This window comes from Gadus macrocephalus, chromosome 18, assembly GCF_031168955.1.
Source record: "Gadus macrocephalus chromosome 18, ASM3116895v1".
Taxonomy (NCBI): domain Eukaryota; kingdom Metazoa; phylum Chordata; class Actinopteri; order Gadiformes; family Gadidae; genus Gadus; species Gadus macrocephalus.
In genome coordinates this window covers 6,057,965-6,079,113 of record NC_082399.1, presented here as the reverse complement: position 1 = coordinate 6,079,113, position 21,149 = coordinate 6,057,965, and the positions used below count along the sequence as shown (strand labels likewise).

At 49.7% G+C, this 21,149-nt stretch overlaps 1 protein-coding gene across 2 annotated transcripts in view; it reads left to right on the top strand.

The window, feature by feature from the left end:
* Window positions 1–20,725, top strand: part of mprip (myosin phosphatase Rho interacting protein) — a 38,566-nt gene extending 17,841 nt beyond the window's left edge. The window contains exons 8-25 of one of the 2 annotated variants that reach the window (XM_060037135.1): window positions 19–151; window positions 1,896–1,982; window positions 5,019–5,075; window positions 5,650–5,718; window positions 5,839–5,928; window positions 6,021–6,130; window positions 6,613–7,195; window positions 7,796–7,933; window positions 9,281–11,947; window positions 14,067–14,214; window positions 14,624–14,741; window positions 16,195–16,354; window positions 16,834–16,941; window positions 17,449–17,535; window positions 17,977–18,139; window positions 18,500–18,585; window positions 18,993–19,074; window positions 19,766–20,725. In XM_060037135.1, coding sequence (XP_059893118.1) covers window positions 19–151; window positions 1,896–1,982; window positions 5,019–5,075; window positions 5,650–5,718; window positions 5,839–5,928; window positions 6,021–6,130; window positions 6,613–7,195; window positions 7,796–7,933; window positions 9,281–11,947; window positions 14,067–14,214; window positions 14,624–14,741; window positions 16,195–16,354; window positions 16,834–16,941; window positions 17,449–17,535; window positions 17,977–18,139; window positions 18,500–18,585; window positions 18,993–19,025 — 4,837 coding nt within the window. In that variant the 3' untranslated portion in view covers window positions 19,026–19,074; window positions 19,766–20,725. The remainder of the gene's footprint in view (window positions 1–18; window positions 152–1,895; window positions 1,983–5,018; window positions 5,076–5,649; window positions 5,719–5,838; window positions 5,929–6,020; window positions 6,131–6,612; window positions 7,196–7,795; window positions 7,934–9,280; window positions 11,948–14,066; window positions 14,215–14,623; window positions 14,742–16,194; window positions 16,355–16,833; window positions 16,942–17,448; window positions 17,536–17,976; window positions 18,140–18,499; window positions 18,586–18,992; window positions 19,075–19,765) is intronic. The other variant, XM_060037134.1, reaches the window with a different exon arrangement.
* Window positions 20,726–21,149: the final 424 nt, after the last annotated feature.

Below are 21,149 nucleotides of genomic sequence, written 5' to 3'. Positions count from 1 at the left end.
TTTGTGTGTGTGATCCAGTCGCTCTGGCGTGATCGAGAAGCTGGAGGCCCTGGAGCTGGAGAACGCAGAGAAGATGGAGGTGGAGGAGACGGAGGTCGGGCAGAGCGCGGCGAGGCAGGGCCGCCACGAGAACAGACGCTTCCACAGACAGGTACCCCTGGGTGGCTGTGTTTCTACTCCTGGCTCACAGTATTGTCTTCGTCGTTTTGACAGGTCGTCCAGCTGTTTTGACTCGTTGAGGGATGATTGAGTGATGATCAGGTTCCTCTTGGTTAAAGGGGTGTTTAGCCTTGATGAGAATTCAGTAATAGTTATGGTTGAGTAAAGACATGGAGAGGCAGGATAGGGAGAGAGTGCAGCCCTGCTCGTCTTAACATGAGGTAAATCTGAAGCCTCCGGTAACAAGCAGATGTAAATTCTACGTGTGTGTGTGTGTGTGTGTGTGTGTGTGTGTGTGTGTGTGTGTGTGTGTGTGTGTGTGTGTGTGTGTGTGTGTGTGTGTGTGTGTGTGTGTGTGTGTGTGTGTGTGTGTGTGTGTGTGTTCATCAAAGTAAGAAATGGGAGTATTGAAATGTCAGAAGGACCAAGCTGCAACATTGTGTGTATAACCATTAAGTCCACTACTGTAATTCCTCATTTGGGGGGTTTTCCTTCATCCTCCCCAGTGTCTTCTGGTTATGTTTGGGTTAGGCCACAGAGGTCATGGCTGCGTGCTACTATTCATTTTCAGTTATGTCCCATCCTGTGGTGGTAAACCCCTGGGGATTCCACTTCCCTTTTCCCACCCTCTCTTGGCTTCCAGGCAAAAGAAAATGATGGAAATGACAATTAGAAAAATATATAAATATGTTGGGGGGGGGGGGGGGGGGGGGGGGCTGAAAATATCCGAGCTTTTACGTGATCCTTAAAAAAAGGCACTTTTCATCTGCAACAGATGGAGGATGAGGATAGATTGTGTGTCACAATGTTCCCGTTTGAAACAAATCCTAGGCTGGAGATTTCAAACTTTTTCCTCGCTTCCTAGTCCCCTATGACAAAAGAGAAATGACTAAATGTACCATGAGGTCTAATCAGATTAGCATGTATTTCGAAGAACAAATTTAGTGTATTGGCTAAACTTGTGATCCTTATGACAACATAACGTAATAATTGTTCAGTTCCACATTAGGCTAATGTGGTGTTGAATGGCGCACCGTGGCATTGATTTATCTTTCTTGGCACTTTTTATTGTGCGTCTCCTCGCTCCACACAATAAAGTGCCACAGTTGAATGCTGAATATCTGCCCACACTAGTTTTCATGCCCGGTCTACACACACACACACAAACACGCATGCTGGAATTTTTCCAGGCTGGATATTGCTCTCGACATCCCTCCTCGCAGGTGAAACTGAGAAAGCCGGCGGCAATGTTTTGTCAGCATGTTCTGTTTGTTTTCCCTCGCCATGGTTCACTGCCACACTGCACCCTCCCACAGAGATGGTGTAGTGCTGACATTTACCAGTCCCCATGCACGGTATCACCCCTGTATAACCCCAAACATAAAACCCTGTGTTCATTTGGCTCTGAGCAGCACCTCAGAGAAACGTAGGGGCTGTCCATCATGGCTCCATCTTGGCATGTGTCTCTTGGTTTATCCTCCACACGCGCAGCAGTTTCCTTACCTCCACTGTATTGGGGGTCCTCCTGGGTACGAGGGGGACCCCTGCCATAAGGGATGGAGGTTCTGTGTTCCACGTCTTCTCACTCCTTCCTGTGTGGGGTTTGTTTGGAATGTACCGCAGGTCTGAGGGTTCACGAGGACATGTGTTCGGGGTGGCAGCCCGCTGCCGATGGGATAAATGTGGAGAATGAATTGATGAAGGTTTATCATTACTGTGTTTGATGTGCGATGCAGGACCAGGACCTGGACTTCCCCTCCACGCGACCCCCTCTGAGGAGAGCCAAGTCCCTGGATCGCAGAACGACAGAGTCGGTCATGACGGTGAGTGACCTCCTGACCTCTGTCAACCTGTTCCTCGCTCTCACAGGGTCCTCTGGCTCGTACCGGGGACTATCTCAGTGTATACTAGGGATGGGCATAATTAATCGATGCTCGATAATTGATCGTTAAGAAATGCGTCGATCAATTTATATTGTTATCGATTAAAAGGACGTTGTGTTGCATACTGCGAGTCTTGAAGCATTTAATTGAATATAACCCTGCCGACTGGTGGAAAGTGAATGGAAGAAGGTTCCCCAGGCTGTCAAAGTTAGCGCGACAATACCTCTGTATCCCCGCAACTTCGGTCCCGTCAGAGCGGGTGTTTTCTGCTGCTGGACTGACAGTTACAAGGCTGCGTTCGCGTCTGACCCCCGAGCATGTTAACATGCTTATATTCCTAAACAAAAATATGTAGGCTGGAGTTACTGTATGCTATGGACGACAGTCACCACCGTATGTGAGTCGCTCTTTTCTTTCTTAATGTGTTGACTCTCGCTCCGCTTGGTGCCTCTTGGAGTCGTTACATTTTGCCAAAACTGTGATATTTTAGCAACAAGTCCAGCCTTATATATGTTCAATAAGGTATTGCTTTTAGATAGACTAGTTCATGCAATTGTTTGTAAATGGGTGGCTCATCTTTTTGTTGCGAGCCTTTTCCGCGCGCCGGCTGCAGGCATTATATGTCGGCCTTTCCCCCCGCTTTTTTTTCATAACAGTTATACAGTTTAATGCCCACTTTTAGCCTACTGCCTTTGTTTGATTATTGTTGTCCGATAAGTTCGCTACTTATTGTAATTGGAATAGGCTACAGATTTAGTCTTGTTGAATCGTTTCCAAACCTTTAAGAGCGCCTGTAGGCGCATTGTTCGGACTTTACGAGCGCCGCATAGGCCTATAACCTATAATGCCTGTATTTATTATTTTAAAACTGTTAAACAGTTGTAGGTCTTCAAGTTAACTGTATTGTATTAATTTTGGCCCATACATTATTGTTGGAATAAAGATTTCATTGATAAAAACATTAGAAAAAAAACATAGAAAAAAGTTAATGATTAATCGATAATTGATCGATAACTCTAGCGATGCTCGATCAAGAAAATTTCTTCAAATGCCCATCCCTAGTGTATACAGTGGATTTCCTGATTCCCCTGGGCTTAGATTGGGCGTATACCGGTAATGAGGACAATTGTCTATTCTGCTCATTCATGGTGAGTTGAGGGGTCTGAGTTCTATCTGTTTAGCTGTTTGATACCGGTGACGGTAAATTACAAACATGAGAAAACGAAAATGTCAGAGACAATTCTTCTTTCATCCTCCCCAGTAACTGAAGTGTCGGAAGTGTCTTCTGGTTTTGTTAAGGTTATGCCACGGAGATCATGGACGTGGTGCTTTTTTTTCCATGTTCAGTTCTCTTCCATTCTTTGGTTCCCCTTTCCTGCTTCGGTTATGACAGAAAGATCATCATTTGATTGTCAGTATTAGTGCCCATGATCAATAATGGGTGCTCAAAACATTGCAGGCTCAGGTTCAGGATATATTTATACATACTGCGCGCGCTCCACCCTGGTATTATAGCATTATGTGATTTGTATACGCTGGTGTGCGTGAAGTGGTGTTATTCTCCTCAGACAATGGGCTCTCTGTGCTAATGCTGAGACTAGCAGGTAAGGAGGCCTGGGACAGTGCCAGCGCTGCCGAGGTTGGGTAACAGAATTAGGCGGCCAGACTTCAAGAGCAGCTCAGCAGGCCCCGATAACCTTCAGGGGTTGCTTTGCCTAAAAGTGTGGGGAGTTGTTTCCCCTGTCGTTGCAGTGCCAAGGGGCAGACCAGCCACATTCTTATAAGGCTACGGATACAGTCTGGTTCCTGGCATAATCATATAATGCCTGTTCAGGTTTGTTTCTCTTTTCTAAAGTGAGAACGGCCCAATAAATATCACGTGACGCAGGCTGCGACACTGCCTGTGCGTCCGAGCTACCCTGTCGTCGTTTGTCCCTGGTGTGCATTTCCGAAGGCCTGTTCATCACCAGTGCCAAAATGTTTTGATTCATCATCATGTGGTCATGTTTAGGCAATAATCGGGTTCTTGTTTAACTTCTTTGTTACTTTAAAGTCTCAAAGAATCCTGTAGGGTCTAATTCTTCTTCCCTTGCCGGATGTGCTTGTGAAAGTGTGCGGATGTCTTAGGCCATTCCTCCCATCTTCCGGGCCAGCCCTGGCCCCCCTTCTCCTGCCTCTGTTCAGGTTACCTCCTGCTACATTTAGTTTGTGTGTGTGTGTGTGTGTGTGTGTGTGTGTGTGTGTGTGTGTGTGTGTGTGTGGATGGGTTTGTTGCATCCAGCCTCTGCCGTGTGTATTGCGTGTGGTGTTCCATCATGGACCGCTGTTGGCGGTGGCAGGGAGTGTGGGTGGTTGGCCATGCACCTCACAACTTGCCGCTGCTTTCTCCAGTCACATTTCACGTTTGTGTGTGTGTGTGTGTGTGTGTGTCAGTGTGTTTTCATCCACTGTGTGGGGTCACAGCAGGCTTCTACAATACAATTACTGCACTTTGATTGTGCAATCACAGCTAGAGCGGTGCAGAAAAAAACAACAGCAATGCAATCAGAAGTCGTCCCAGTCTTCACGCTGAATGAAACTTCTAACCCATTGGTGCGGTCAACTTCTAACCGCAGCTAGGTGTGCATGAGGTTTCCCTACACATGGGCTGAGGTGTTGAGTAGCGATGTGTCACGTTTACGTGTGGTAACGTTAACATATTTACTGCTAAAGCCGCACTGCAATCTGCGCTGTTTATAAGGCTATTTGCTCTCTGCCCGCTTCTTATTGCTGTATTAAAATCCCACGGTAAGAATCCCTTTGATAACGACGAGTGTGAGTTGGTGTTTATTTGCCCATGCTTCCAAAGTCAACACTGTGTGCCTTTTGCATATCTTATCTGCATGGCACAATTTTGCATCCTTTGGTCACACTCATGTGTGACCTTTGGTCACACTCATTGTGAACATGCCTCCTTCTGTTCTCTTTCCCCTCCAGCCGGATCTGCTGAACTTCAAGAAGGGCTGGATGGTGAAGCTGGAGGAGCCCGGCCAGGTGCGTCAACGACCAGGACGCGCGTGCCGTGTTAATGGGCCCTACCCCCAATATGAGAGGCATTATCAATATAATCCGATCGATTATATCCTTTTTAATGCTTCAAAGTCCTGCTGAAAAGGTCCAATGAAAAGAATGTCTGACTTTTGTTGGGCGTAGTCCATATTCTGAGGGAAAACATCCCCAGATGGAGGCTGAGGGGAAACAAACACGGTCAACATGTTTACTTTTTCAAGTGATGGCTTTTGCTCACGTCGTGGGAACGCTCCAAACGGTTCAGACCTTAAGACCTCCTTAAGAGGAGCTCAAGCCTTGAGTCTGAGCCGCAGGCCTGAAGAATGTCTGCTACAACCTGTGGCCCAAGCAGTCCTGTATCAATGACTTGGAAATATATGGTTGTGGCCTGGATCATCTTTACACATTTCTTTATGAGTTGTCCCACGCTGCAATGGTTCAAATTGACTGTTATCGTGGCTGCACATCCTAGAAAACCACCTGTGGCTGCTCGGAGCCACAGCCTGATTTTACAGAGCTCTGACTTTGAACTCTGGTTGACTTGCTTCCCTTTTTCCAGTGCAAGAAATATTGGTTCGTGTTGACGGACCACAGTCTGCGCTACTACAAGGACTCGATCGCTGAAGAGGTGAGACACTCATTGCTGATCTCCAATCAGCCGCGTTTCTTTCAACGTGACCCACTTTAGGTGGACTACCACAGACTTCAGACATGGGCACTTTAAACGGACTCTGTTGTTCTCCCACAGGCTTCAGACCTGGACGGGGAGATCGAGCTGGCTACCTGCTACAACGTCACCGAATACCAGGCTCAACGAAACTATGGTTTTCAAATACACGTGAGATACCTTTTTGGCTGTGGAAAGTAAAACCTTGTCTTTTGGGGTTTTGTTGCGGCCAACCTGTTTGTGCTCTTCCCTCCCCCCCCCAGACCCTGGAGGGAGTGCACACCCTGTCCGCCATGACCGCAGGGATCCGAAGGAACTGGATACAGGCCGTCATGAAGAACGTCCGTCCCTCCCCAGCCCCCGACGTAGCAAGGTCGGTCACACGCATCACTCACCAACAGCTTGGTCTACAGTGGATGATATCGTGGTATACATATCATTGATTTATGTTGATTTTATAATTTTCCCTATGTACCCATCATATGAAACTCGCTGTCACTCACACATTAGACTCATCATTCCATGCGCCAATAGCAACTGAGGAAAGATTGCTTTTAACTTTTATGCTCGTGACAGATGGAACCGACTATTCCACCTGATGCAAATTACTATGTCAGTTGTTGTTATAATACATTTTTTTCTCCCTTCTTGTTTCTTTCAAATTACTTTTGTGTACCTCTGTACGGTGTCCTTGAGTGCTGAAAAATGCGCCTTCAAATTAAATTATTATTTCTTCAGGAATCACTAAAACTAGAGTGAATGGTCTCAATTGAGAAGTTCAAGGGTAAAAAAAAAAAAAAAAAGAAGAAATCCACCTTTTTATTAATTTATACATCATTGTATTTATTTTATCAGCTCGACAGAAGATCACGGCGCCTTCACCCCGCTGGACGGCCTGGTCCGCCCCGACGTGACCCAGGACTCGCCCTCCTCCGAGGCCTCATCCGTGGAGCGCGAGGCCGCCCCGGGCCACAAGAAGAGCCGGGCGGCGGAGCGCCGGCGGGAGGGCCGCTCCAAGACCTTCGACTGGGCCGAGTTCCGACCCATCGCCCAGGCTCTGGCCCAGCAGCGGGCCCAGGAGGCCGAGGGCCTCTCGGCGGACATGGCCGACGTCGAGAGGAGCCGGCGGCGGGAGGAGAGGAGGAAGAGGTACGACGCGGCCGCCGCCCCCCCGGAGGCCGCCCCCTCGGGGGGCGAGGGGGGGAGGATGGACTGTGAGGGCGGGGCGGGGGCGGCGGTGCACGCGGAGGTGGCCGCCGTGGCCGCCGCCGCCGCGCCGGCGGAGAGGAAGCAGAGGGTGGAGGAGGTGATCGAGCAGCACTGGCAGCAGGTGGAGCAGACGCCGCTGCGGGAGGAGAAGAGGGTGCCTCTCCCCGTGGCGCTGCAGCCCCGGGACACGGCGGAGCTGGAGAGACTGCTGGAGAGCTACAAGAGAGGGGTGAGGCCCACGCAGACGTCCTCGCACGTTGTGCAACGTTTGTTGGATGACCCGGTGGATCCCTTATTCCCAAAGGCTTGAAAGAGATTAATTACGGAGAACGTTTGAAGAAATGTCGCTTATTTAAATTGTATGCAGTGTTTTGACTTCACGAGGAACGACAGTCCCAAGAGACGGAGTGATGCGCGATAATCATAGTTTTCCATTGACGCAAAGCATAGAAGGGTTGGAGCACACGACGACTGCATCATCTGTCTCTAACGCTCTGCACGTTACAAACGTAAAACAAGTGCTCCAAAAGAAGTATCTAATGCAGGTTTTGAGGACCATGACATAACATGTATTAAGCCGACACCTTCATCCAAAGCGACTTACAATGAGTGCATTGAACCAGGAAGCTGCAACCCAGTACAGCCAAGCATCATGAGAGTGCGTCATATTCATCAAATAAGCAGTGTTACAAGTGTAGGGCTACATTTCGGAAACGATATCAGGGTGGTGCGACGCCTCCAACAAACGATCTTTCGGGAGGAATCAAACCCACTGCTTGTGTGGTGCTGTGGGTCCCGTACTGACCCATTGCCCCCCCCGCTGCCTCAGGTGGACGACCTGAAGACCCAGCTGGAGGGATGCCACCAGCAGCTGGTGGACTCCAGCCAGCACAAGCAGGAGCTGGAGGTCCAGCTCCGAACGGCCCTGGAGAGGGAGCACGACGTCCGCAGCGGCTACATCTCCCCGGTGAGTTACCAGCATCTGATCCTCCTCCACCACCACCACCACCACCACGCCCCCAGCGCTCAGCAGCACTGCACTCGCACAGTCACAGTACGGCACACTTAATGCGGGGAGTCCCAGTCGTTGAACACTCATTTTCACCACTCCACCCCATGTTTTCCTTCCATTTCATAACCGCTCTTGCATGTTTTTAGTTTTTTTTTACTGTGGAACCGTTGAACCCAACGGGAGCTCGGAGCTAGAGAGCTACGACGACGACGACATGCTGTGCCTTTGCATGAGTTCTTTGCATGTGGAGAAAGTAAACGTTGATATCTTGATGCTTTGGCTTCCCACTAGACTAGCGTGTCTCTTGCCTCCTCCGTAGGACCTTGTAGTAGTATGGATGGATTCGTGTTTGATACGCCGTCGACCATGGAAGCCAAAAGCGTCCTCCTCTTCAGTGTCTTTGGTGCTATTGGTAACCGCACACTGGCTTCTGCTGTTGAGACAGTTGCCACCAAACATGTATGATGAATAACCTCTCGCCTTGTCTCCTAACTATCTGCATGGAAGCCAGATCTCATCTTCTCTTAACCACCAGACCGTCCATGTTTTTCAACCGGCCATCTAACAGCTTAGCTAGGGTGTTTCTAAGCGTTTGATCTCGTCACAGTTTGGCTCTTTCGGCAGTTATACAGGATTCAATATTTAATAAGATTGCCACGGTTGATCTCAGGAGTTGCAATGCCAAAATTTGGTTTACTCTGCAAACTTTTCATCCTATATTTGTTGTGAATCCCCATTGACGTTTAAACATTGTTTTGAACGTCACATTTTAGTATCCTTGGTACAGTTGGAACATCTCTGCCGAGGAATAGATGCTTTGATGCAAGGCGAGTTTGGAGCAACGCTGGGAAGAGAATGTGTTTGTTTGTTTTAGGAACTGGTATGCCCCCGATCTCGTAGTACAGCATTCAGCTGAAACTAATACTGCATTTCTCACCCCATGATGTATAACCTATTGACCTGCATGCTCTCTTGTGACTCACTAACCCTGGGAATTACATCTTTCCTAATGCTTTCAACTTACAACCTACAACATCCAGGCCTTTGGGAGTATGGGAACAGACTTTTACAATCATTACATTGATTTACATTATTGACACATTATTTTCGGGATATGTCCTGTAAAATCAATATAGTTTAACCGCTGATGAGGTGATGGGCTGTATTTGTTGGCGAAAAACAATTTCACAGAAAAACAATTGGGAAGCCTGCGTGTGTGCGTGCGTGCGTGTGTGTGTGTGTGTGTGTGTGTGTGTGTCCCCTGCTGTGTGTTAACCAACTGTCTGGTCCCCCTTTTCCAAGCTGGAGCACCCTATGGGTATGGAGGCTGATCTGGCACCCCAGATGAAGAGGGCCGAGCTGGTTAGTTCTCAAGCGCAGAGCTTGACAAAGAAGTACCAGGAAACCAAGGAGCTTTTGCAGCTGCAGGAGCTGAAAAAGCGCAATATGCAAGCCCAGCTCGGCCTCTCACTTTCCCACCTCACGCACACGGACCCCTGCCCCCCTGACGCTCCCTTAGAAGGTCCACTCCCAGAACCCGTTCAGAAGACCGTTAGCTTCTTGCTGTCGGACAGCGCGGACGGTATTCAGGAGCTGGAGGATCTGATGACCGGTACGCCCATGAGTCTTCAGGGGCTGCTGAGACTGTTGCAATGCCACAGCTGTAGTCAGGTGCTAGGTGAGCAGGGTCATTACCAGAAGCTGCTGGGGCGGTGGAAACATCAGCAAGACGTGGAGAATGAAACCATTAGGAAAAGCCTCGTGAGGGCAGGGGAGAGCATCCGTGACTACGAATCCCGTCTCCTGACCATGGAGGACATGGTCGGAAAGGCTCAGAGGCAGAAGTCCGAAGGCCCGGGCGGCAGCTCCTACGGGCCCTCGCTCAAAACGGAAACCATTCACTCAAATGAAACCACGAACGACGTGGCTATAGGGATGCTGGCCCAGAGGGTGGACCTGCTCACCGGTGAGAACGGGGCGCTGAACCAGAGGTACCAGGAGATAGTCAACCAGCTGACGGAGGCCGACCGGGAGATAGACAGGCTGAAGGCGGAGCTGTTGGCGCTGCAGGGCAGCAAGCAGCACCGCCTCGTCACGGAGGAGCTGGGCAGGGTGAAGGCCGAGCTGGCGGAGAACCAGGCGAGCGCCATCGACCGGGAGTACTACGAGCGGGAGCTGAACGAGCGGGCCCTGAGGCTCCACGAGGCCCTGGGGACCCTAGAGGAGCTGGGGAACACCCTGAGGGACACGGAGAGGAGGCTGCAGTTGAGGGAGGCCACCCTGAAGGGGCTGGGCTTCCAGGAGGACGAGGACGAGGACGAGATGCGGTTGAACACGGAGCGACTCAAAGAGCTGCTAGAGGCCTCGGAGGCAAAGCTGTACGAGAAGGAAGCGGCCGTTAAGTCGACGGAGCGACGGTGCGTCGAGTTAGAGGCGCAGAAGAGTGAGCTGATGATTCAAAAGGAGGAAAGTGAGAGAATTGTTATGCAAAAGCTGGCAGAAGCGGGAGCTGAGATAAGGAGGCTACAAGAGAGGGTAGGAGTGGAGATGAAGGCAGGTAGGGGTGAACCGACAATGCATGTAAGCAAAGAGGCAATTCAGACATGTGAAACGCAAGTTGTTGAAGCAGGACTTCTAAAGCAGGTGGTAAACGATATTGGGATGAAATCCGAGGCCGTCAGCGCAGTCGTGGAGATGTTTGGACACGTTGATGTGAAAGTTGAGAAAATGTTCGGTGATTTAAAAAGCACTTTACTTGTCACGGACTCCCTTTGCTCTTCCCAAGAAGAGACGAGCACGGTCAATCAGAAACACATGAAAAGGCTGGTGTTGGAGGCAGAGTTCTGGACTCTGTTGCTGACTATCAAAGAAAGTGGTAAAGGCACAACGCCAGACTTTGGCAGGCACGTTGCAGTACGTATGTTGGCAGAGAAGAGCTTGCTGTTTTTGACTTGTAGGCTTTGCCCACCAGCAAATGAGGACGGGAATAGTGTTATTCCCGTGACTGAGGCTGACTTTTCGGCCATGTTCACCTGGCTTGACGAGAAAACAAACGCTCTCATTTTGAAGGAATTAAGGCAAACGTTGGAAGAGAAGGCATATCTCTTGAAGCAAATGATCACAAGCATAGATTTGTCAAAAGATGACCAGCTCCGTTCGCTGGCTTTTAAGACCTTCAACTCGGCCGGCCAGCAGAAGCCTCCATCAGAGTACCTTCTCGACGCCCTTAAAGATGCTTACATGTTGTATGTCACCATTAGGATTAAACTAGAAAATGAGAGGGAGCTAATGCACAAGCAGGCCGAGCTGCAAACCGGTAGCGTAGGCTGCTGTAATTGTCCTAAACTGAGAGACATCAATCGGGATCTGAGTTCCAAGCTGACCGACCTTCAGAGTCACCTGTCCGAAGCGATTTTAATGACCGCCGGTGGGCCTCCCGCTCGCATTCAGATCGACGGAGAGCCGATCGCCTCGCTGGACAAAACCACCGAGCTCCAGGACACGATCGCCAGGCACCAGAAGGAGCTGCGGGAGGTCAAAGACGTTTACGAGCAGGAAGCCGAAGCGCTGAGAAAGGAAGTGGTCAAAGCCAGCGAGGCGCTTCGCCTCCTCTCCGAGGAGAACGTCCAGGAGATCGACTCCCTGACCGAGTGCATGGCGAACATGAAGAAGAAGCACGACGCCGAGAGGAGCGCCCTGCTGGAGCGGTTCCAGGGGGAGATGGAGGAGCTGAGCTGCGTGGTGACCCCGCTCAGCCCGGCGCCGGGGGCGGCCGGCGGCTCCGGGGAGGAGACGCCGACACCGTCGCCGTCGGGCCAGGCCCTCCCCCAGACGCTGAACCTCAAGGAGCGCATCCAAGAGCTGGTGACGCAAGTGACCGCCATGACCGGGGAGATGAGGCGACGCGAGCAGCAGGGCGACGCGACGGCCCTCCGGAGGAAATACGACAAAGACCTGGAACACCTGAAGGTGGACGCGCCCCTTTGTCCTCGCCGTCGTCCGTTACGTGATGCCTTGTGTTCCCTTGTGGAGCCCCCCCCCTCCCCCCCAGAGCTATTCCCCCAAACCCCCCCCTTCCCTTACCGTTTTCTTGGCCTCCTAACCTAACCCGACTGCCCTGCTCTTGTGTTTTGAGAAACAATATCCGTCTTGTGTTGCATGCCGGCTAATCCCCGTACTTCAGTGCATGTGTTCGACGCCGTCGTAGTTTTGTTCCGAGGAAACCATTTTGTCCAGGATTCACTGCGGCCCAGTGCAGAATCGGTGGTCACAACATGGTTAAGTAAAAGAAGGACATTGCATTAGGCTCTGTGATGGGTTAACGAGGAGATCTGTGCCTGCACCGTAATTAAATGAGTTCCTCTGTTTGTAGCTGGATGTGCTTCTCAAACATAACCCTTTTCGCACAACTCTAGTGATGAATGGCTGAGGGCAAAGGGTTCGACCTTTCGAAACAAACTTACATGCACCCAATGACCCACATTGTTATTAATATTGAATACTGATTGCTTTTTGAGCCTTAATGACATATATATTCCTCTTTAACTTTTTCCACTAACCAATATCTAGTTCTTTCTACAATATTCTATCCTTACATTTGGTCAGTCATGCAAGTTTTGCTAAGTTTCATTATATTTTAATTGAAAGTCATGCTTAATTATGCGCTAATGCGAAGTAAGCCATTTTTTTATGGGCTACTTTCCATTGGTAGCTGTTGGGTTATAGCACGGTCTGCAACGCGTGTTTAACGTACCGACTTTAAGCTAAACTACTTAACCAACGCATTTAATTAGCTCCCATCATTCCCTATAAGCTGCCTAATTAGTCTGGAATGTCTGATTTGCGAGTTCCAGTGGCTCCATTCGAGTTTTAACAGGAAATTAGCTCATTAACTCCCAGACACGTACAGACACCAGGCCCTGACATACATCCAAGCAGTGTGCAGGTGCTGCTCACCGCAGGGCTGTGGCTGAAAGTGGCCCAGCGGGCGAGGTGGGGGGGGGAATCTGGCAAACATGGTCTCTCCCGGTTGGGTCCAGACAGCTCTTTTAGCGGCTCAGACTTTGCTCCCTGGGAGAATAGACTGGAAACCTCTGTTATGCTCCTCATGGCTGTTTTGTAGGAACCCGAGGGGGGCCGGAGAGGGAAAAGTGAGACTAGGCAGTGCTATGGATCACCATTACATGAGTACGCAGATTAGCGGTGGGTCACGGGGGACAGCAGCCTGTTTCAGTGATCAGGGTTTGAGCCGGCCAACCAGACCAACCAAATCCCCCCTTCATGAAAAACAGAAGAACTATAAGGTTAAAAGTGAGTTGATCAAAGTAATTAGATGTCTTTCCTCTGAGATGCTCTCCAGACAAGCGTCTAGACATGGACAGACTTGCCAGAAATGTCTTCGGTTGCAAAAAGGCGTATGAATGCAGGATGCCACTGTACACCTCCCAGACCCCTAGCCAACCCTATGATGGTATTCATCCCTTTTTCGGGCCTCTAGGCAACTTAACAAGACAGGATAGCTGTAGAATGCAGTCAACCGACACACAGGCTTCTGTTTACTACGAGCATTTTTTAACGACTGCCAGTGCCGTTTAGCCGAGCAGCAGTGCGCTTTGCGTCGGTAGTCGTCGGCGTACAGCCACATCTCCCACCGCCCGAGCATTCCTCTCGACGTGTCTCGTACCTCTCGTAAAAAAAAACTAACTTCTGCACTCGCAGGCTCTCGGCGCCCGAGGCTACGCCGCTGTAGCAGTCGTTCCCAACGCCAGTGGATGGCCGGCGCCGGCTCCTCCCACCGGCGCCGGCTCCTCCCACCAGCGCTGGCTCCTCCCACCGGCGAGGAGGCTCTCCCGCCTATGGGAACCTCTCTGACCCCCGCTGGGGCGAGCGACCTTTTGGTGGTGAACTCTCACTAACGGTAGACCCCTTGTGTGGCTCTGCCCTCTTCCCTCCCTCCCTCCCGTGTGTGTGTGTGTGTGTGTGTGTGTGTGTGTGTGTGTGTGTGTGTGTGTGTGTGTGTGTGTGTGTGTGTGTGTGTGTGTGTGTGTGTGTGTGTGTGTGTGTGTGTGTGTGTGTGTGTGTGTCGTAGGCCACGTGCGAGCGGGGCTTCGCCGCCATGGAGGACTCCCACCAGCGGGTGGTGGACGAGCTGCAGCGGAAGCACCAGAGGGAGCTGGAGAACCTCCAGGAGGAGAAGGACCGCCTGCTGGCCGAGGAGACGGCCGCCACCATCGCCGGTCAGTAGCCACACAGAGGAGTCGGACGGGGGAGTCGGACGGGTTCAGGTCTTTCGTTAATCATCCTGAGGGCCACTTGGGTTAAGGTCAGCTAGATTGATGACGATGTAATCCTTTCCCCCTCCTGACTGGGCCCATGCATCTGTTTATTTGCCCAGATATCCTTAAGAAGAATAAGGGAGTCTTAGGGAATATTTTGGCCCTCTTTCGTCTGGAAAAATAGATGGATGTAAAATACATTATATATGAAAAATAAAAGAATCATGAAAAAAATAAGAACGTACACTTGCTATATTGAAACCACACATAACGTGCAGTTGTTTCATTCTTAACTTTCCTTTGGAATTGAATGTATTCATTCATTCATAAAACAATATGCTAGAAACCACTTTTCTTCCTGTCCCAACAGCAATAGAAGCCATGAGGAATGCCCATCGCTCGGAGCTGGAGAAGGAGCTGGAGAAGGCCCGCAAGACCAACAACCACGCAGAGAACGCAGACCTGGACGAGATCCATAGACAACATGAGTAAGATCCGCCTCGCTGACCGCTCTGCAACCACCACTAGCTCTGGTCAAAGTGTGCATTCACACCACACTGAAGCTCCGCAGTGCGTAGCTTCTGTTTTTGCTGATTTCATTTGAGACTTTGGCTCAGTCTTCTCGGGATCCTATCAGACCTGGTGTATTGAATCAGGGTACTTCTAGACTGTTTTTGTCTAACCTGGCATTGAAGGCGACATATTATACAACCGGGTGTGAGTGTGGTTAACTGCTACAAGCTGTTCTGGAAATCTGCCTCTTCTGACATTACAAGTGGGCGTTTCCACCTAGATGTGTGCTAGATCAGTCTACCAGCCTACCCAGTGGACTGTAGCAAACATGCTCATCCACCCGTCATACTACAAAGTGGACACGTCCACTTGTGATGTCAGGAGAAGCAGATTTAAAAAACGTAACGGTTAATCACACTCACACCTGGTGGTATAATATGTCACCTTTAGCATTTGTATTGGGTGACTACAAGCTACTGCGTTGCTATCCCCTTATTTTCTTGCGAACAATCATTTGAAAAAACTTGACTTAATAGTCAAACGTTGTCCAACAAATGAGTCACGTTGAACCTAGTATCCCCACTTTAATTATTCAGCGGGGGGAACACTTCATCATCCACGATAGACACAACAGTTAAATTAAAACATTAATTCTGTCGATGTGATTCATAATGGAGCGAGCCCAATATTCCTGCTGTGTCTCTCTGTGCTTGACACTAAAATGGCCGACGTTATTTATTGGGCATAAACGTTTATGACATTAAGATCTTTAGATTCTCTGCTGCCGGTTGGAACATGTGGGCAGGGACAAGGTGTGGACTATCAGCTGCCTCCCTTCTGCATGCTATAACACATCGTTGGTCCCGGCGGGCTGCAGGTGTTGAGGCATGGTGCATTAACACTTGATACTAATGTGCGTAGGGTGGGAGATAAAGCAACGCTCAAGCTTGTACATATACAAGTAGTCTCGCAGAGACTGAGATCAGGTAGCTTTGGCTGTCACGGCTGCAGCTGAAGTCGGCAGTTTTTCCTCCCCTTGCGGGTAAAATGGATCATCTGTGTTGAAATGGCTTGTTGACGCTGGCGATAAACAATTGTAAACGCAAATCCGTATCCGTGCAGCACAACAGTCATTTGTCAGCAACTGCTGGCTAATCCTGAATGAAGGGGTGTGTGTGTGTGTGTGTGTGTGTGGGGGGGGGGGGGGGGACCCTGGGTAATGAGCTAGTCTTTATAAACAACGTTGATCTGTTTGGACACGTCGGAAGAACACAGAGCAGACGCGATGCGTTGATGCAGTAAACGCGCGTCAAACACGGGACCAATTAGAGGGTCGAGAGGGGAACCCATGTCCCGAGCCGTGTACCGGACTAAACGGTTTGTTGACCCACTCATGTTGTACACTTCGCGTGCGTGTTTGTGTCGCAGGGAGGAGCTGTGCTCCTTCCAGCGGGAGATCGAGGTGCTGTCGGAGCAGTACTCCCAGAAGTGCCTGGAGAACGCCCACCTGGCCCAGGCGCTGGAGGCCGAGAGGCAGGCCCTGCGGCAGTGTCAGAGGGAGAACCAGGAGCTCAACGCTCACAACCAGGTAGGAGCACGCCGCCTTCGAGGACCAGGCGGAAGGGAAGGCCCCCGGCCGTTGATATCTCCCTAGATTTCCATCTGCTAATGTAACACTGGGCGGCACATGGCTCAGGAGGTAGAGCGGGGTTTGGCTGGTAACCGGAGGGTTGCTAGTTCGATCGCCGGCTCCTCCTAGCGTGTCGAGGTGTCCCTGAGAAAGACACCTCACCCTAAGCTGGCTGTCTCCTTGCATGGTCGACACCGCCGTCGGTGTGTGAATGTGCCCATGAATGGGTGAATGTTCGGCAATATTGTACAGCGCTTTGAGTGGCCACTGGTTAGAAAAGCGCTATATAAATGCAGTCCATTTACCATTTGTCTGTACATGCATGTTATTTCCCCCAACATTACCACCATAATGGTTAGAAAGGTTCTGGATGAAAGCCCCCACCTGCTCCCACACGATGCCACAGTGTTATATATCGGTCTCTCTGTGCGTTGCAGGAGCTGAACAACCGTCTGGCTGCAGAGATCACCAAGATGCGCTCCATGGCCAGCGAGGACGGGGACTCGGGCGTCGGGATGCAGGGGAAAGAGCTCTACGAGCTGGAGGTACGACGCTCCGTGCGCTCCTCACTCGGGGGGGGGGGGGGGGGGGGGGGGAATAACGGCGCAGTTATGGTTCCGCGTCGACGCAACGCTATGACCACGCAGATGCTTTGACGCAGTCGTGAACCTGTTTTGGTTCTGCGTCGGGTTTCAGTGAGCGGACCAATCACAGCCCCTTGCTGCTGCGTCGCCTCGACAAAAGGTTACGTCAGGCCCTTGCGGTGGAGGCGAGGAGGGTCTGCAAGGACGTAATGGGTCTGTAAACCCCCTTGCATTGCATCGACGTGGAACCGTAACTAAGCCTGAACGCGTTGAAAGTGGTTTCAGTGACGCACCGCAAGTCGGTGGAATGAATGAATGAATGTCTTACATGAAATGCAAAAGACAAGACCTTAACAGTACTTGAACTGGGAAGGTGGGAGACAAACGAAAGAGCCAAAGCATAGCCCGTCTGCGGTGGCAGTTCAGGGTCCTGTGGGGAGTCACTGAGACGGCCGCTCTGTCCTCCAGGTCATGCTGCGGGTGAAGGAGTCCGAGGTCCAGTACCTGAAGCAGGAGATCAACTCCCTCAAGGATGAACTTCAGGCCGCCCAAAGAGTGAGTGCTCCTCCTTCCCTTCCCTCCCCTCGCCACCTGGCCTTCCAGTCACAAAAGCAGAGCATTCGTTCCCCGACAATAACCACACTTTGAACTTTGAAAACAGGAAACGGTCGATCAGCAATTGATATCAAACCACCACCAATTACAAATACTTCTAGTGTCGTTTTTAAACACTTAAGATAATATTAATACTTTTCTTTCATGCACGCAGTCATGATAATCATTAACAGCTAGCTTACAACTTTGTCTTAGTCCCTCCAGCTGTAAACTGGGTCCAACCTAACCTTTTAGAATTATTTTTACCTGCAAGAGATGGAAAATAAAGTGGCCATTCAATTTACAAATAAAGTAAAAGGTCAAATCCATTGGCCATTGGCTGGGTGGCCGGTCTTGCATTCGCACCAAGCCCCTGAGCCCTAAGCGGTGTTGCTCCTGCAGGATAAGAAGTACGCCACGGACAAGTACAAGGACATCTACACGGAGCTGAGCATCGTCAAGGCCAAGGCGGAGCGGGACCTGGGGCGCCTCCGGGACCAGCTGCAGCTGGCCCACGAGGCCCTGGGCGGGCCCTCTCTGGAGGAGGTGGAGCGGGGTGGATACGGTACCGTCTCCCACAGGGACCATAAGCTATAACTTCACTGTGTATTCTGAGTGCAGTTTCAAACGCTACTGTGCAATAACGTTTACCTCAGCTGCTATTTACATTTTTCTGTGTTTTTAATCTTTATTTGATATATGTTTATTTGTTATTAATATTAATATTTTGTTATTTTGAATTGTAACGTCTGCATGGCATTTAAATTTCGGTATACCATGTGCAATGACAATAAAGAGATTCAGATTCTTCTGATATGAACAGTGATTCTGCAAATGCTGCAATACGATACTACACATTTTCTTTTCTGCAAATAAGTCTACTGTGTGAACGGCCGGTTACATTACACTTTGTCTTGTCCCACAGACATCATGAAGTCCAAAAGCAATCCTGACATCCTTAAAATGGCAGCCGCAGCGGCAAAGCGCTCAGAACGCACCTTGAGGTCAAAGGTATGTTGATCCGCACCACCCACTCCTGCCACCATGTTATTAGCATTGGAGCAACAACCTCTGCTGAATTAAACTGTCACTGATGCTGTTTCATCAAAAGGTTTCGGTGTAAAGGAAATGGTTTGCCACCAGAGGTCACCAAAAGCTAACCAAAGAAAATTAAAGCATTGTTGTATACTGCCATCTAGAGGCCATTATGGACATTAAAAAAACACGATTAAAATCCCTTTTCCGATGTATGACCAAAAGCAGTTTGACGGTAGCCTTTGTCTCGGTCGTTGGCTCCGTTGGCGACAAAGGCTGCCCTTGCACAGTACCCTGGAAAACGCTGTGCAGGTAAACGCTGCCTCAATCCGGCCAGCAACACTCACGTACCGGTCTCCATTCCTGCCTCTTTCTGTCCCCAGTCCGTGAAACGGGACATGCCCTGGGACAGTTAGGGCCAGAGGGAGGGGTGACTCCTAGGCAACCCCGCCCCTTTCCTTTTAGGTAAACCGAACCGGAGACGCACGTCCCAACGACCACTGCACCCTTTAGAAAGCACCGGGCTCCATACGGCCCCATCGCCGCCATGGTTACCGTGTCCGCATGCACTCACCGCTCCCCCTCCCCCGTGTCGCGGTGTTCGTCCGGCGTGGCCGGCCTGTTTTCTCCCATCTCTTGGGGTTTTCCATTCATGTGCTTCACGGTCTCTGTGTTATTCTTCTTTTAAGTCACTGCTCGGTGTGTTTTAATTGGTCGATCGGCCCCTGGTTTACCCCCCCCTCCCCACAGTCCCTTTCTTGACTCTGATGTTCTAACTTGTGTGTTTTACTTGACCGATGTGTGGACAATGAAAGACAACATTTTCATACCATGTATTCGATGTGTTGTTTGGCATGCATCAGTTTAAAAGATCTCGATTTTTGTGTTTGACATCAAACGCCTGGTGCTAGTCATCGGGGTAAAGACACCCTCGTACCATCAGGACCGTCAAGGTGTTCATCAGAAGCATGTCGATGAACCGTGTGATAAAGCATGACCCTCCACCACCGGCTTCCTGGGACATCGGGGCTCATCCTGTGATGCGTTTGCGCGTCATAGTCCATGTTTAACATTCTGCCTCTCTCCCTTTCTCACCCTCTCTCTCTCTCTCTCTCTCTCTCTCTCTCTCTCTCTCTCTGTCTCTCTGTCCTGGTAGAGTTTAAAGGAAGGGCTGACGGCGGAACAGAGGCTACACCTGTTTGACAACAAGGACACCAAGGAGTTCTGACAGTGCCCGGCTCCACCTCGCTGCATGCGGCCCAGAGGCTACCCTGGTGGCCTTTTAGCTCTGTGATTATTAGAGAACACTACACACTGGTCACAAAAAAATAAAACGATGTCTTATTAAATATTGTATTCTAGACAACTCATGGTATGAAGTTTGAATTTTATGTCTATAGAGTCTGCATTCCATGCACTTCAGTAACTGTGACTTTTCGTTTCACTTTTCCTTTTGGGCCATACTGTAAATATAGTTTGTGCTGTTTTTAATCCAGCGTCTATAATGCGTACACTAAAACCATAACTGTGTAAGCTACTGCGTAGACTGTTGCCGGCCAGGGGACCTGGCCCATTGTGGCTATAAACGCAACACACACTACTACACTATTGACGATGGAGTAATACTCGTGACTAAACGTAGACGGTTGGTCGGAATGCACATATTGAAGCTCTCCCAGACCGCTGCCATCACAGCACATACGCAGGATCCTGCTGGTTTAAAAAAACAGGCTATGAACTCTTAAAAACGCTCACCTGGAATATTATACAGGTTTTAAAGATTTTCCACTTTGGAGGTTCCTTCATCGTCTGAATGGTTGGATTCTAAGCGGTGAATAACAACGTTGCAGACTTCAACTTAATTTTTTTTAGGTCCATGGTCGATGGAAAGGTGACTGCGTAGTCTGTAGCGATGGGATTGATTTATGATATGAATATATATAAAGATTTATACCCCCCACCCCCCCACCCCTTCGCGCTGTGGCAGTCCCTTTGTATTTATTTAAATGTTTTCATTTTTTTTTGCCTCACATTCCCAGTCCAATGTACTCTATTGTAAATATACAGCAAATGTACACCCACTTGTTTATTAGCAATAAATATTTTTGCACCCTGACTCTCTGTGACTGATCTTTTGAAGTTCTGACAACGGATCATGTTGTGTTCAGGAACCCGATGATGCTAACTCTAAAATACCTCCTAGCTGACCAGCTGGTGGCCGGAGGGCCTGACCTCAAGGGTCGGCCAGCTCTGAATGAGACCCCAAGCATGTCATGACCATGTTTGGAGAGGTGAAAAAACATGTTGGTTTCCTGTCCAGTGTAACGCTTCTCATGTCTGCACATAAATGACAAATGTAATTTATGGTTGCATTAAAAGTCAATGGTGGGTCATTGTGTATATCAGGTGCAGGTGCATTTCAATAAATTTGAATATTATGGAAAAAAAATAATAATTTCAATAGTATATGATACCGTAGAGGGCTTCAGCTCGTCTGCATTGTTGGTCTCAGGTTTCATCTTCCTCTTTACAATGCCCCA